General features: G+C 37.6%; 1 protein-coding gene and 1 long non-coding RNA gene across 2 annotated transcripts; both read right to left on the bottom strand.

Annotated features, from left to right (window-relative positions):
- Positions 1-8,117: 8,117 nt before the first annotated feature.
- Positions 8,118-9,804, bottom strand: LOC131336695 (uncharacterized). The gene is made up of 2 exons (XR_009202914.1): positions 8,894-9,804; positions 8,118-8,351 (listed from the first exon to the last, which is right to left on the bottom strand). It is a non-coding gene; the product is annotated as an uncharacterized LOC131336695 (long non-coding RNA).
- Positions 9,805-9,978: 174 nt separating this feature from the next.
- Positions 9,979-14,095, bottom strand: LOC131336694 (protein FAR1-RELATED SEQUENCE 5-like). Its single transcript, XM_058372619.1, has 2 exons — positions 13,738-14,095; positions 9,979-11,339 (listed from the first exon to the last, which is right to left on the bottom strand). The coding sequence occupies exon 2, from the start codon at positions 10,831-10,833 to the stop codon at positions 10,156-10,158; it is 678 nt and encodes a 225-aa protein (XP_058228602.1). The 5' UTR covers positions 10,834-11,339; positions 13,738-14,095; the 3' UTR covers positions 9,979-10,155.
- Between the last annotated feature and the right edge of the window lie 1,527 nt (positions 14,096-15,622).

Here is a 15,622-nt window from a genome sequence, read left to right as displayed (position 1 = left end):
ATATATTTATGCGTATTTTTCGTCTCACTTTTTGTAGACAATATTTTCTTTAAGAGCTTCGAGTTGAACAGTTCAGAATCTTACATAAATATCAGAATAAGATTAAAATTAAGAGTTTGGAGGGATATAGAGGATTAGAGTATGGACAAGAGCTTACCCCCTTGCTAAAAACACAATAAATTTTTATTTTCTTATGAAATTTGCCAAACTCTTATGTCCCTCCCTATTATGCTCATAATGTTTATTTTTCATGTCAATCAACCATATTGTATGTGAAGGGGGTAACTATAAGTATTTACTTTTAAGTTTCTTATAAAAAAATTCATTCTAATCAAACGCATATATGAATTTGGTTTTTTATTTCTAATCAATAGATCCTAAGGTTACTCACAAACCTCTTCACAAATCACTATTACTCTTTTCCAATTTTTAAGGTCTGACTCACAGTGATCGTTTCTCAAGGAATAAGGATGTTACGACCCATTTTGATGGAGGATTTGATTTTGGGTGGATATAGAAGGAGGGTGGATATGGAATGAGGGGTGATATGTAAGAAGGGTGGGCCCATCTCATAAGAAGGGTGGATTTGTAATTCAGTATTTGGATGATTTTTTGACAAGGAGATATGGAAGGTGGATATGAGAACATAAGTTGTCAAATGACTTAATTACCCCCGTTTAATTTTTTAATGCTCAAATTTGTTTATTTCATATTAATTAGTTTTAATTGACATTTACCATTAATTTTAGGATAAAATAATTTTATTCTAGAATGGCAAAGGTTGAAAACATGTTTTTTATTAGGAATAAATATTATTTTCCGAAAAAATTAAAAACATGTAATTGGAAAGTAAAAAAATGGCAAGCTGGATATGTGTATATGTAGGGAATGTTTATGTGTGTATAAATATATATATTAAACAAACGTAAAAACCCCCCACCCACAGATCCTCATTCCCCATTTCCAAAAAAAATCCACCCATCCAGTGTCTTCTCTGGTGACCTCTGCAACCCACTCGTCTTCTTCGTCTATTGCCACCGATCTTCCATAGTTTCCAATTCGTAAGTCTCTCTCTCTCTCTCTCTCTCTCTCTCTCTCTCTCTCCCCACCAATCATCTTCTCCATTTGGTCTCATTTTCCACAGATCTGCTTCGGTCTGGTTTCTGTCACAACTCCACACGCATGATGGAGTACAAAAAGTAAGGGCGAAAATGGTCATTACACAGCCCCGCATAACCAACGACAGGGGGTACCCTGTCGTTAGCAAATTCGGCCACGAGTGGATTACAAATCCGAAGTCCCCAAATCAGGGGGCAAATATGGGTTGGTTTTTTCATAGCCAAAGACTGGATTAGAGGAGGGAAGGAAGATGTAGTTGGGCCTCATGGCAATTCGGGACCAAATCCGGCATCCAAACATGCTGTTAGTGAGGGCGGCAAGCCGCCTTAAATGTTATAAGCAGCTACGTGGCAATTCGTAACCCATAATTTTGATTTGGTGTGTTATGTTGAAGTAAGGGTGTTATTCGATCGGTTCGGTTCAGGTGGATTTGCTGGAAATCGATCGGGTTCGGGGTATATAATTCGGGGACCGATCCTGACCAGTATTAATTTCGGTTCGGTTCAACTTGGTTTGGGATGAGTTTAGTTCGATCGGGGATTTCGGTCCACCCAAAATGGGCCTTAGTTGGGCCATTTTTAAAAACTAATGGTAGACTATTAGCCATGTTTGGACTATTTTTTTCACCCATATTTGGGCATTTTCAAACTTAAGTCAATCACCCATATTTGGGCCATTCTTTCACCTATTGCCAAACAATAAAACTCTTCCACCCATATATTTTCAGCCAAAAAAGAATTGTACTTGTTTTTTTTTTTCAAACACCAATTGAAAAGAAAATAACATACAACAGACATGCTCAAACAATTACTACTACAAATGGTCATACAAGTGAACTTTTGGCACCGTAGCATCTCATATAAGAAAAATAACTGGCATAAAGAACCTTTACTGTAAATCTCTCTTCTTCTTTTTTATATCAATTACTCCAAAAGTTTGTCTACCACTAAAACTGAAGTAATGGGCCTCAATTTATATATTCCAAATTTAAAAGAAAAAATTTACCAAATTGCTTAGTTGATCTTTGTCAAATATCGAAGTGAATAAATTCTTCAAATAAGAACTCCAATTGCCAAACTGATATTAATGAACTCAAATTAAGTTTTATGCTAGCTATAGGGAAAAGTATAATTTGAGAGTGGATGATGTAGATCAACACACCAAATTGATTGACGGTCAAGATTAAAACGATTTATATAAATAAATATATACACCTATATATATATATAATATATGGTTCGGTCGATTCAATCCTACGTCGGTTCGGTCCGCATAGATTTCCAGAAAATCGAGACCGAACCGACCTAGGTTCGGTTCGATTTGATCCACCCCGAACCACCAAAAAAACTCCCCTAGACCGACCGAAGACCGAACCAATCAGTTAGTTTTTTCGGTCCGATTGGGTTTGTAACAACCCTACGTTGAAGGGCTGCCAAATGCCAAAGCCCTTATAACGGATCTGGATCCTTTGTGATGATTTATCTGTGAGGATCTTGTGAGGGTTTTAATATGGAGCTACCACCTCGTTAATGAAGAGATCCAAGGGTGGATAACAAAGACAGTCCATTCTCAAAATGAAACGAAGAGATCCAATGGTGGATAACAAAGGCAGTCCATTCTCAAAATGAAACGACACTGTTTAAAGAATAGTATTCCTAACGGAGCCAATACTGTTAATTACTCAAACTGCACCTCCGTTTCTCCTCGTTTCTCCTCATTTCACCATTGTTGTTAATTTTTTGAAATTTCACCGTTGTTGTTCCATAGTTCCTGTTTCCACACAACATCACATAAAAAAAAAATCCTCACTTTCCAGGGATTCACCTCAATCTCACCGAGGAAGTGCCATTACCTCTTGCAATGAAATTTTTTAACCTCACTTGTGAAAATCGTAGCAACAGAGAACACATCTCTTCAACCCATATGCAATTCTAACAAGAACCCAGTCAATGAAAAGGTTGTATTTTTTCAAAATATGCTTACAAAATAATTTTCTTAACTTGAAGCTTTGATTGACAAACCCCATTCTGGTTCTGTATGAAATCACAAAAACCTAACTTTTGTTTCATGGACTAAGGTTTCGTTCTTTTGGATTTAACTTAAACTTAACTTAAATTTAAAATTTTTGTCTTTATTTGAATTTTTTTCGTATTTATTAATTTTGCGTCAAACTTTTTTGGGGTATTGATTTGTCTCGACGAGGTTTTGGTTGGATAGAAAACATAATTGATGAGGAAGAGAAACTAAGATATCATTGGGCTAGCATCATAACGGTTGGGAATCGATCTGCGTTGGGTCGTTACGAGTTATTTTGGACGAAGAGAAGTGATTTTCTCCTTTTGCCTTGAACGGGAACTGGAGATGGGAGGAAAAACAAGTAACAGGGGAGAATACTTTTTCTCTTTGTTAAGAGCATCTCCAATGGTAGATGTCAAATATGACGTGGATGGTGTAACGGTTACTTTTGGCATCAACTCACCTTTCAACCCATCTGCCTTCACTGGTGTCAAAGCTGAAGTGGCTTTGGCATAAACCTCCTGCATGCCAATTTTGGCAGCTACCCTCTCCCATGCCAAATTTCAAAAAGTAACCGTTGAAGGTAAAAAGTTATCGTTAGAAAGTTTACAACCTCTCCATACTAATTGTTTGAGTTTTTTCTTTTCTTTTTAAATAAATAGAATTTGGCATAAGGGTTGGATAGGAGGTTTTAATGTCAAATTTGAGATGCCAAAATGCCACATAAGCCTTTAAAAAAAATTGACATCTCCAATTTGAAGTCAAGTGTTGGAGATGCTTTAAGTAAATTTACTTTCAAAACAACATTGTTTCATTTTGAGAGAGGGTTGTCTTTGTTATCAACCCTTGGATCTCTTCATTAATAAGGTGGCAGCTCCATATTAAAACCCTCATAAGATTCTCACATAGGATCCGAATCCTTACAACCAACCCGCTGCATGGCAAATCTTTGATTTAAGGAGGGTTAACAAAATTGCACTCAAATCAAAGACCACAAGGTTCTTGTATCCTTCTTCTATAATGTCTTAGGGCTTTGATATATGGAATTGCCAGTTTCAAAAAAAAAGGGTTCTTGTTTCCTCTTTGGAGCCTTGGCGACTGATGTAAGCAGTGGTGGTTGGCATTTTCATCTTGGGATGACGTAATAAAATACCTTTGGACTTAGCAAAATCAAAAACTAAACAAGGAAGGACAAGGAAGGAATGTAGGCTCCGTTTGTTTTGACGTAAAATGTTTCCCCTGTAAAATGATTTTGCTGAAACTGTTTTTGTTAATTTTGTTTTCCAGTGTTTGGTTAACATTTGGAAAACACTTTTCAGAAGAAAAAAAACTGAATCAATTTAAATTTCAAAAAAGCTTTTTATCAGTCTCCTCGTTATAGGGCCAATTCCGTGGACAAAACAAATAACACAAGATTTGTGTTTTAAACAAATTAAATGGCTCTGATTATTAGCGTTGGGCACCAAACAAGATTTAGGTCAAATTTTGTGTCTAAAACGTGTCCGATTAATCACGTAATTAACTTGCGGAGGAAGCTATGGTACACAGGGTATACCGTATGTCTAAACTATGGCAATTTTTTATTTTCATTATGCCGATTTTTGGTTTTCTAATGCATATTTATGACTCTAGTTACGACTTGTACTTTAAAATTTACCCGTTGAACAGGTCATTAGCAGGTTACCCATAATTAAAAAATATTGTTGTCGTATAACCATAATTATTCGTATCGGAATCCATAATACTTGTACCCTAACCAGATATATGCGTACAATCTCAAAAATTAAATAATGTTACCCACAAATGTTATAACAACACCATAAATTGGCATTATCTTACCACAATGAGTCGTACCAAAAATTCTTTGACTCGTATGATATTCCGTAACAAAATCAAAATATGTCATACCAGAATCAACAATTGTCAAACCCAAGCCAAAAATATTTGTAAAATGCCACAAATTTTATTAAATAACCACAATTGTTATGACCACACCTAAAATTGTCATTTTCTTAACACAATGTGTCGTATCAAAAGAAAATATATTTAAATACCACAAATTATAAAATAAACCACAATTGTTATAACAATACCATAAATTAACGTTTTCTTACCACACTGTGTCGTATCAAAGGAAATTAATTAAAATATTCCATAATAACACATGTCTAAATATTACAAAATCAGTAATATAACAAAATTTGTTATGACAACACCACAAATTGACGTTTTCATACCCTTAACGTGTCGTATAAAAAAAATTCAATCGGTATGTTCAATTAACGATAGTTATAATTAGCAAAATACCATTCCAAAAATTGAGTAATATAACCAAATTTGTTATAACAATATCATAAATTGACGTTTTCATACCCAGAACGTGTCGTATAAAAAAATTCAATCGGAATGTTCGGTTAACGATAATTATAATCAGCAAAATACCATTCCACAAATTGAGTAATATAACCAAATTTGTTATGACAACACCATAAATTGACCTTTTTATACCCTTAACGTGTCGTATAAAAAAAATTCAATCGGTATGTTCAGTTAATGATAGTTATAATTAGCAAAATACCATTCCAAAAATTGAGTAATATAACCAAATTTGTTATGACAATACCATAAATTGACGTTTTCATGCCCTTAACGTGTCGTATAAAAAAAATTCAATCGGTATGTTCAGTTAACGATAGTTATAATTAGCAAGATACCATTCCAAAAATTGAGTAATATAACCAAATTTGTTATGACAACACCATAAATTGACGTTTTCATACTCAGAATGTGTCGTATAAAAAAAATTCAATCAGAATGTTCGGTTAACGATAGTTATAATCAGCAAAATACCATTTCACAAATTGAGTAATGTAACCAAATTTGTTATAACAACACCATAAATTGACGTTTTCATACCCACAACATGTCGTATAAAAAAAATTCAATCGGAATGTTCGGTTAATGATAATTATAATTAGCAAAATACCATTCCACAAATTGAGTAGTATAACCAAATTTGTTATGACAACACCATAAATTGACGTTTTCATACCCATAACGTATCGTATAAAAAACTTCAATTTATTGGGAGTACGATCCAACGGCTGTGACATTGACGATCGGGGATTTCTTGAAGGAATGGAGAGTTTGCATGAAAGTGTTGGAGTGGTCAATGGGGTAATTCCTTTGGATGGATTAAGAAAGTATCTCGAAGACGAAAAGACCGTTGATGCTGGAGATGAGTTCAAGCGGAAATTCGCTTTATATGCATTAGGTGCACTTTTATGCCCAACCACGAAGGTATCCCTGAATGTTTCTTCCCTTCATTCCGTGAATAATAAACGTTATTTGGAGTTTAGAATTCAGTTTGACATGTATAACATGAGGTAGGTGCACACAGAATATTACATTACAACCCATATTTCGAGTAATTTTGCCTTATTTATTTTTTATGCCAACGTTATGGAATCTATTTTCCTCTATGCAGGGATAGTAGAATACAGGCTATACTTCAGGGTGACAAGGCTAGTATGACTGGCAGTGCGGCTAAAAAGTGTGTTCCTTTCCGCAAGAGGGGTAAAAAGTAGGGGTTGAGAATGCTCTTCGTCAAGCGATTTTCATTTTAGTTTTCAATCTGCTAGGGAGTTCTAATGTTTCACTTTTCTTGAGCTACATGGTTACGACTTTGTAGATACGTGGCATGTACGTTTTCCCTCTTTCTTAACTATTTTGTAGGGGTCAGTCAACAATTGTTAAGTGTGGGTGGCCTTTGATTTGGACCTCTATTACTGTGTCAATACTCCAGTAAAGAATTTCCTTTCTATATCACTGTGTCCCGTTTTTTTTGTTTACATTTCCAGATGCTTGTATACAATGTTTTCAATCACTGTCTCTTTTTCTTTTTTACTTTTTTGATTCTCTCGTCGAGACAAACTAATAGGGATAAAAAATTTATCGCAAAATGAACAAATACAAAAAAATTTGAATAGAGAAAAAAAAAAGTCACTTGACTTTTTAATCCAAACCTTAGCGATGGCTTCGGCAAACGCAACAAAGACCGAAACTGTACAATCGGTATCTAGCTCTCTATTTTCTTGTAACAAAAAAAGGCTCTCTTTTGGTCATGAATTTTATGATAATTTACTGTACTAGTATCTCCAGTATTTGGGAGAAAGAGGATGAATGAAGACAACATGTTTGGGTGTCGGTTAGACGTACAGTTTTGCAGAACACTTTCTTGTCAGAAATTAATTTCAAGGAGAATCACCCATTTCACAAAATGCCTTGCAAGTGCTATGTATCCGTCCTCAAAAAAACTCATCAATTGGTGTCTTATAATGTATCAGTAATCACCAGAAACTGGTAAAATTGGTCATACGTAGCAATTCGATTTATCTGCACGACATAAAAATAACAATTTGGTTTTCTGTAGAAGCTCGTCAGGCTTTTACAGGAAGCTGTATCCATAACTTTTTATTCTATTAATACATGAATACCAACTATCATGGGGACTCATAAAGGAGAAGAGAAGCAAAACCCAGGCCAAAATTCTTCGTAAAAGTCACTCCAACCAAAAACATGCATAAATTCTTCTACTCCTGTATACTTCTATAAAACCATATGTAAAAAAGAAACTGCAAATTCACATGAACAACCGATATAAACTAGTTCAAGCTGTTAATGGGAGATACAGCAGTCCACGCCAATAGAAGATGAAACAAGACACCAACCCAAGACACAGACACCAATCCAAGACACCCGCCGAAGACAACACCCCAAGACATAGACACCAACCCGAGAAAATACAAGACACTAATGCAAACGGAGAAAATTTTGACAAGGTTTCATTGCTTTATGGCCTAGCCCGACGCCGTGCGTCTCAAAATGGCAACAACAACAACAAACATAAAAAACATTAGTATGTATGGGCCCACGCCGGGCGTTTCGAACTCCGTATGCAAAGTATGCTTAGAGAATGTATGTCAGCCATTCGAACTCCACTAAATAGTCAAACAAAAATCCATTTCACCAATTATGCCACGCAGTATCAAAAACTTAACAAGCATTGATAAGCTAGTCTACATGCCCAAACTCAATGAAGCAGTTAAAAAAGCTAAAATAACTCATAAGACACCATAACGGCAAGATAATGCCACCTAAAAGACACTAGAACTTGACTGGATGGCTCCATTTGTTGCAGCTCCTTCTTCATCTTCCTGCGAGAACTAGGGGTGTGCAAAAACCCGACCCGACCCGAAGGGTTTCGGGCGGGGCCGAACATATGGTTCGGTCGGGTACGGGTACACTTTTTCAAAAAAATCAGTTTTCGGTTCGGGGCTCGGGGTGCTGTTTTTTCTTACCCGACCTGACCCGACCAAAAGGCACGAATTCATATAGTTTACTTCGGTTTTTGGTCGGACCCAACCCGACCAAAAAAATCGGTTGCGTGGACGGGTATCCCCCCTCATTCGGTTCGGGTTCGGGTCCCAAAAATTCGATAACTGACCCCGACCCCGAACCGTCCGACCCATGCACACCCCTAGCGAGAACACAAATGATAAAATTACCCATAGGATGAACATCATTGTACTACTTTTCAAGAAAAATTCCAAAAAAATTTAACTTGTAAAAATGTGATCAAAGGTGTTCTCTTTTTACAATAGTACTGGTGCTTACTTGGGAAAACACAAACATCATGTAGAAAATAATAGTGCAATTAAAATCCCAAAATTTTAAACTACTCCAGAGGTAGACATACCTTACTAGCTTCACTAATTCTGAATGATACATTTTGGCACACTTGAGCATCACGACTTGCCGTTGCTCTATTGATGCCATGTCCTAACTCCAAAGGAGTTAGATCTGTACGCTCATGGTTAGTGTAAAGTTGCCTTTTCACACGATGAATCATAGCAGGACCTGTTGACTTCCTTTAACATCCTGTTTGTGTAAAAGGGGAAGGAGGAGGAGTTGGATAGCCGTCCTCCGAAGGACAGTGTGTCGCCGATGGTTGGTAGTCATTCTTATCGATAGAGATACTATCCACTCCTCGGCTAGCTAAAGGAAATTTTGGACATGTTCTCTTTGTGTGGCCTGGAACCTTGCACCTTCCACATGTCCTTGGCCTTTTGGGTTTGCCCATAGAAGAGTTCCCCCCCGGATTACCTTTGGTTTTGACTATATTAGGATCCCCAATACCAAACAGCTTGGTCTTCTTATTTCCTTGAACACTGTTGAGGTTATCCTCCTTTGTCATTTCCTGGCGTTTCTTCAACTTCCACAAAAACTGGACGGCTACTTCCCTAGCCTCTTTGAAATCCAAGTCAGTGTGTGAGGCATAATACGACACCTCGTTGAAAAGTGAGCTTAATATACCGTAACGTGCTGTCTGAGTTAGTGTAGTATCAATTTTGCTATGACTATGTACCTGATGGTTAGGCCTATGTTGCCTCGCCCACCTCTGCAAGACACAATTCTGAGGAATACACAATAGATAGTTTAATTTCATAACACAAATCATGTGGCAGCAGGGTATGCCAAACGATTCGAATTTCAAGCAAGAACACATCATTTGATTATCCGCTGGATGATAGTCAACTGTCCATGTTTTCTCAGGTGACCCGTATTTAGATAAGTAATACTTGTGATGGTCTATCCCCTCAATCACAACTGTTTCTCCACAATGTACTTGCCTGCTCGGGCAAGCTTCTCACGAAATAACAAGAAAATATTTCGAGTGAACATGCCGGCTTCATGTTTCTCTAGACGCTTCAGTGGTGTAGTCAATACCGGAAAACTGTTCTCTATTCGGACCTCTGCCTTTGCCTCTCTATTCCGAATACGCCTAAAAGCCCTATCATAATGTACCATAAATTCAAATAGCCTTAGTCTCTGTTTTAAGAACTAGTTGAAATAGGCATTCATGCCTTCTACCCACTGTGTACTCGATGCCCCAGCAAACATATAGCCACAAAGATATGCCTGAGCCCATAAAGAATGTTTGCTATAAGTCTCCAACACCTAAGGTTTTTGCTCAGTATTGTACCGTTTCACCACCTGATCCCAAACGTTTTCAAACTCATCTATTTCATAATCCATTTGCATACACCGCTTGAAATCTTCTTGAAACTCAGGTTTGTGGATATTTGTCGCGTCATTTCGCGACAGATGCCACAAACAAAGACGATGCCTACAATCCGGAATGACTTTTTGAATTGTCTGACGCATTGCCCTATCACCATCTGTCACTACGGACACAGGTCGTTTGTTATCCATGGCCTCCATTAAGGTTTCCAGCACCCATGTGTATGTTGCAAATGTCTCATCAACCAACAAGGCACAACCAAAAATAGTCGTAAGAAAATGGTTACTCACGCCAGCTAAAATGACAAACGGTTTCTTACATGCATTAGTTCGATAGGTTGTGTCGAATATCAGTACATCACCGAAAGCAGCATAGTCCATCCGAGACTTCGAGTCTGCCCAAATCAATTTACCTAGCCGGTTGTCCTCATCCACAGTATACTTGAAGAAAAATAATGGGTCGGCATTGGCTCTCGCAGATAAGTAACCCAAAGCACCCTCTGTATCCCCGTCTTTGAGTTCTACTCTACGCTCAACTTCAATTTTGTTCTGCAGATCTTTCAGAGTGAAGCCCACATCCCCGTACCCCCCTGATTCATTGACCTTCAAATCCATGATCTAACATGTCTTCACACCGACATTGTGCATAGCTTTTGTTTAAGCTTTAACCGCATCACTCACACACCTATGTGAGAGGAGGAAAGGCACGCAACGTTTCTCTATAAATGGATGGTTGTGTTCATCGTCAAAGTGGGTCACCACATATTTTTCAACTCCTTTATCATATCGGATGCTGAAAGTAGCTCGACATCCAACTCTAGTTTCATCCCGGGGGGGTCTTTTCCAATCCTTACGGTCCAAATGTTTTTTTGCTCTTCGACCTTGCTTTGAACATACCCATTTCCTCTTACGAGGCACATTAGCCTCGTCAACTTTCAACCTATCTTTCCGTATGCTAAACCCCATTTCCTTAGCGTATGCATTATAGAAGGCATGTGCATCATCCTCTGAATCAAATTTCTACTCGAGAATGTCATTCTTACTATAACTGCTAGAATTAAATTTATCATTGTGGACATTTGCATGACCACCCTGACCACCATCGAACTGATCCATAATATCTACATACCAAGAAAAGTAAAGGGCTATAGTTAAAACAATTAAATAAAGACACATAAAATGGATAACTATACCCAAGTGATGATTGGGTTTAACCATGAGCAATCACAAGAAGCTTTGAGAACTAATGGATTTATGATATTTACCAAATGCTTAAAAATAGTTCATCAAGCCTCTAAATTGACAACGCGAGTATTTTTAAAAATTGAAATCATCCACCAAAAGTGTAAAAAGTGATAGCCAAATGTATTGGATGCATACCTCTCTCTTTCCTCTCTTGACTAATTGACCTAATCCAATTGGTCTCAAATTGAAATTCCGAGAGAGTTGGAGAAAGTGAATTGAATGAAACTGAAACATAACAAAAGGAAAACATAAAAAACAATGACATGATTACAAAAAGAATAGAATTCAAACTGAAACTTTTTTTTTCCCTTTACCTGGGTTTGTATCCCCTCGGATTAAATTTTGGTCCTCAACGCGCATGGAAGTTTGATGCCTCCAATCAAAAAAGTAGCTCTACTCAATAACTAAAATGTACAGTTCTATTGTCTCCAAATATCATCAACCCTTATTGTCTCCAAATATCATTAACCCCTAAACTCCAACCCCCACTCTCCAATTACCCATAAACTACTTACCCCTACCATCTGCACATAACATTGGAGATACTAGGGTTTGCCCGTGCCTGAAGGCATGGCTCAACGCATTTTGAACATAACTAAAATGAATTACGAAACTATTGACCAAATTAGCCAACGAAGCTATTTATACGGGAATATTTTTTCTTAAATTAGGGTCAAATAGATTTCTTCTAGTGTTTGGGCACGGATCGAATAATCAACACATGCAAATGATCAACATTGTATCCGTGAACAAAGTACGTATCAACCTGTTCATGTAACATTGAGGGGTCACATAGTTTCATGTAACACTGACACTTCTAGAGATCGACGTATCCGTGTCAGACACTTCGGAGACAGGTGACATGACAGGCAAAACTTAAACATCTGTTGGTTGAATAAGCTACAGAAATATATGAAGCAAAACTTAAAGTTCTTTATTTGAACCAAAAAAAAAAAAAAGCACAACAGGAATGAAATTATACCACAACAGGAATGAAATCCTTGTTCGTTGTGATCACTGTATATGAAGTTCGTTGTGATTGCTCATCACGGCATCACAGATTACAAATAAGGTGTTCACATTATGGTCCCGCTCATCATGGATTACAATTCCAATATTTCTGTATCGGAGAAGTTGAAACTGCATGTTCAAAGTTAGTTGAGGAATGCAAAAAAAAAAAAAAAAAACTTTGTCTGAACATAAAAAATAGAAGTTCTAAAATGTAAGGGTCATACCCCTGCATTCTCGTTTCTCTTGGATAGATTACCAAATTTTACAAAGAATTCCTTTAGTGCTCTTAACATTAGAGTTAGGATGTGTATATATATGCCCTATGGACAATAGAATTAAGTACACCAAGGTTAAAGTCAGAATCCAATTAACTTGTCAAGCCATTTCCTGGTTCATGGTTCTAAGGACAAATTTGAGTTCTAGAATTGTTTCAAAGGGGGGAAAAAGCCATTAAACTATTGTTTCAAAATAGAGAACAAAGATGGGCTTAATTAGGTTACCAGGTGAAGTTCCTAGCATTGAAATCCCAAAGTTTAATAATCATATTTTTGATACTCAACATGAAAAAGCCAGCATTAGTTCGTAATGCACTCCGCGTCTCCGTCATAGGTGCTGATTGTTTGCTTCAGTATTTAACTTGAAAAGTACTTAAAAAAATATTTAGCTTCAATATTTATTTATGTGTGTTGATTGTTCGAGCCCGTGTCATGCGATAGTACATCAATATGCATAATGCAAGCACACTTTTTTTCCCTCAAGTTTTCTTCGTTTGTCAATTTGATGGGGAAAGCTCGAAAAGTAAAGGATACTTTAACCCATTGAGGGCAAATATACTAAGGGTATCCAAGCCTAATCTTGCAAGATCATTTCGGCTATTCTGATTTTAGCATCTAGAAACAATCAATCAGTTCAATTTTCTCACAAACTAAGATGATATGTAGTATGTAGAGCTAATGTCCATCATACATTGGAGTCATATAGTTGAGAGAAGCATTTTATCGAACATGTGGTTCGCAGTGAAACTACGAAATCAAAATTTTCATTCAACTATGAATACCATTGATGTGATGAAGGCATAAAAAAACTACACAATCAAAAGGTTGAACCAATTCCTTATCTATGGAAAAAGCCCTAGTTTTTCTCTAAAGAAAAAACTAATTTCTTAACCCATGAAAGGATTCAATTAAAACGAACAAGATGGAATGAGCCTGCGGTTGCTCCCCTATCGTTACCAAGCCCGAAGAGAAAGGGAGAAAGACTTACTATCACGCTAGCGAGGACGTCGGAGTGAGTGGTCACCCGAGTGTGGTCGTCAAACCAGAACGAGTAGTGGGAGGGACAGAGACGATAGTCCTGCGAAATCACGATAGATTGAGATGTAGGAGGATGGCGGAGGAAATCGTCGGAGTGAGGTCTTCGAAGGGTAGTCAGTGGGAGGGAGAGAGAGCCAGTACCCAGAGAGGAGATATGGAGAGCGAGAGAGAGTCAGGAGGGAGAGCGGGAGAGAGAGCCAGAGAGGAGATATGGAGAGCGAGAGAGAGTCAAGAGGGAGAGCCACCGTTAACCTGTTAAGCCATTTTTTTATTTTGTTAATTGATTTAATAAATGTGTGGTCCGGATTATTCACTCTCAAATCCAAGGGTTTAAAATTATGGTGCGTACGATACACTCCTTAATAAGGGGTGTGTACCATAGGACTACCCTTAACTTGCTAGTGGTTTTCCAAATTAATTTGGTTCATTCCCCAACGGAGAGAGAGAGAGAGAGAGAGAGAGAGAGAGAGAGAGAGAGAGTAACAAGGACATGCTGTACAATTCCTGCACTTCAAAACGTTTTGCACTGGATGGGATAAAATATTTTATAACAAGAGAGAGAGAGAGAGAGAGAGAGAGAGAGAGAGAGAGAGAGAGAGAGAGAGAGTAACAGACATGTTGTACAATTCCCACACTTCAAAACGCTTTGCATTGGATGGGATAAAATATTTTACAACAAAAAATATTTTACTTGGTGTTATCTAGCCTGCAAAGTGGGTAAAATATTTTTGAGTTCAAAACAAACGGAGCCGTAATGTAATGGTCTTTTCCCAAGAAAATTACACTAGACAAAGAAATTACACTACACACCTTTTCCCAAGAATATTCTGTGCTGGATGGACACTATTGGAAATCTTATACAAGAAACTTTTGGGTGCCGAATGGGTACCACTTGGTGGTACCCGTCAGCGATTCCAGTCATCCAACCATGTTTTGGACAATCTAGATTTATTTTCTCTCTCCTCTCACCCGACCACACTCTCTCCTCTTTTTCTCTCTTTAAAATCCAGATCGCTCAAAACACGTTTGGACGGCTGAGATCGTCGATGAGATACCATATGCGTTTTTATAGCTTTAGGACGTATTGGAGATAACTTAGGAAGATTGGCAGAGCCAGGATTTTCGATAAGTGGGGTAGGGAGTTTGAACTATGTGTAATTTATGAATGAAACCCTTGATTTGTTTTGAGAAACAAACAAACTAGGGCTACGTTTGGGAATTTTGTGGGCATAAATTCTATTTTGACTCCTTTTTGCCTTAAATGCAAAACCCTTATATGAACTAGGGCAAAAATAAATTTTCAAATGGGGTCAAATTAGTAAAAATTGGGTAAAAATTATACCTATCTCTATAAAAATTTGGTAGCTAGTGGGGTCTGCTGCCCACCCTTGTCTCTATGTCTTTCCGCCACCGAAGACAGGAATGTAATGGTCTTTTTGAGATCTGTGGGAGATACAATCGACTCCCTACTCCTCCTTTTATTATTATGTTATTAGAGCATCCCCAATGGGGATGTAAAAGCAGGTGCTATACTTAAAATAGCACCGGATGCAAAAAAAAACCCCTCCAATGGGGATGTAAAATGGAACAAATCAGGTTGTAAAATGGCAGAGATGGAAAAGGAGATGGATATTTCCATCCCCACATAACTACAGCTATAATTGACAGGTCACCACCCAACTGAAAATACCAGAATTTTGGACAATCGGAGGTCACCTGATTTCGTCGAAAAGTCGTCGGAAAATGGAAGAACTCGCCGGAATCTGGTAGAGTACTCCGGAATCCGGAGATGACCGTCCCTCACCCCGATTCTTGACGATCCATGGACGGCGCAG

This window comes from Rhododendron vialii, chromosome 8a (assembly GCF_030253575.1).
Source record: "Rhododendron vialii isolate Sample 1 chromosome 8a, ASM3025357v1".
In the NCBI taxonomy this organism is placed as follows: Eukaryota; Viridiplantae; Streptophyta; class Magnoliopsida; order Ericales; family Ericaceae; genus Rhododendron; species Rhododendron vialii.
Note: the sequence above shows the minus strand (reverse complement) of the source record. Positions and strands in the feature narration are given on the sequence as shown.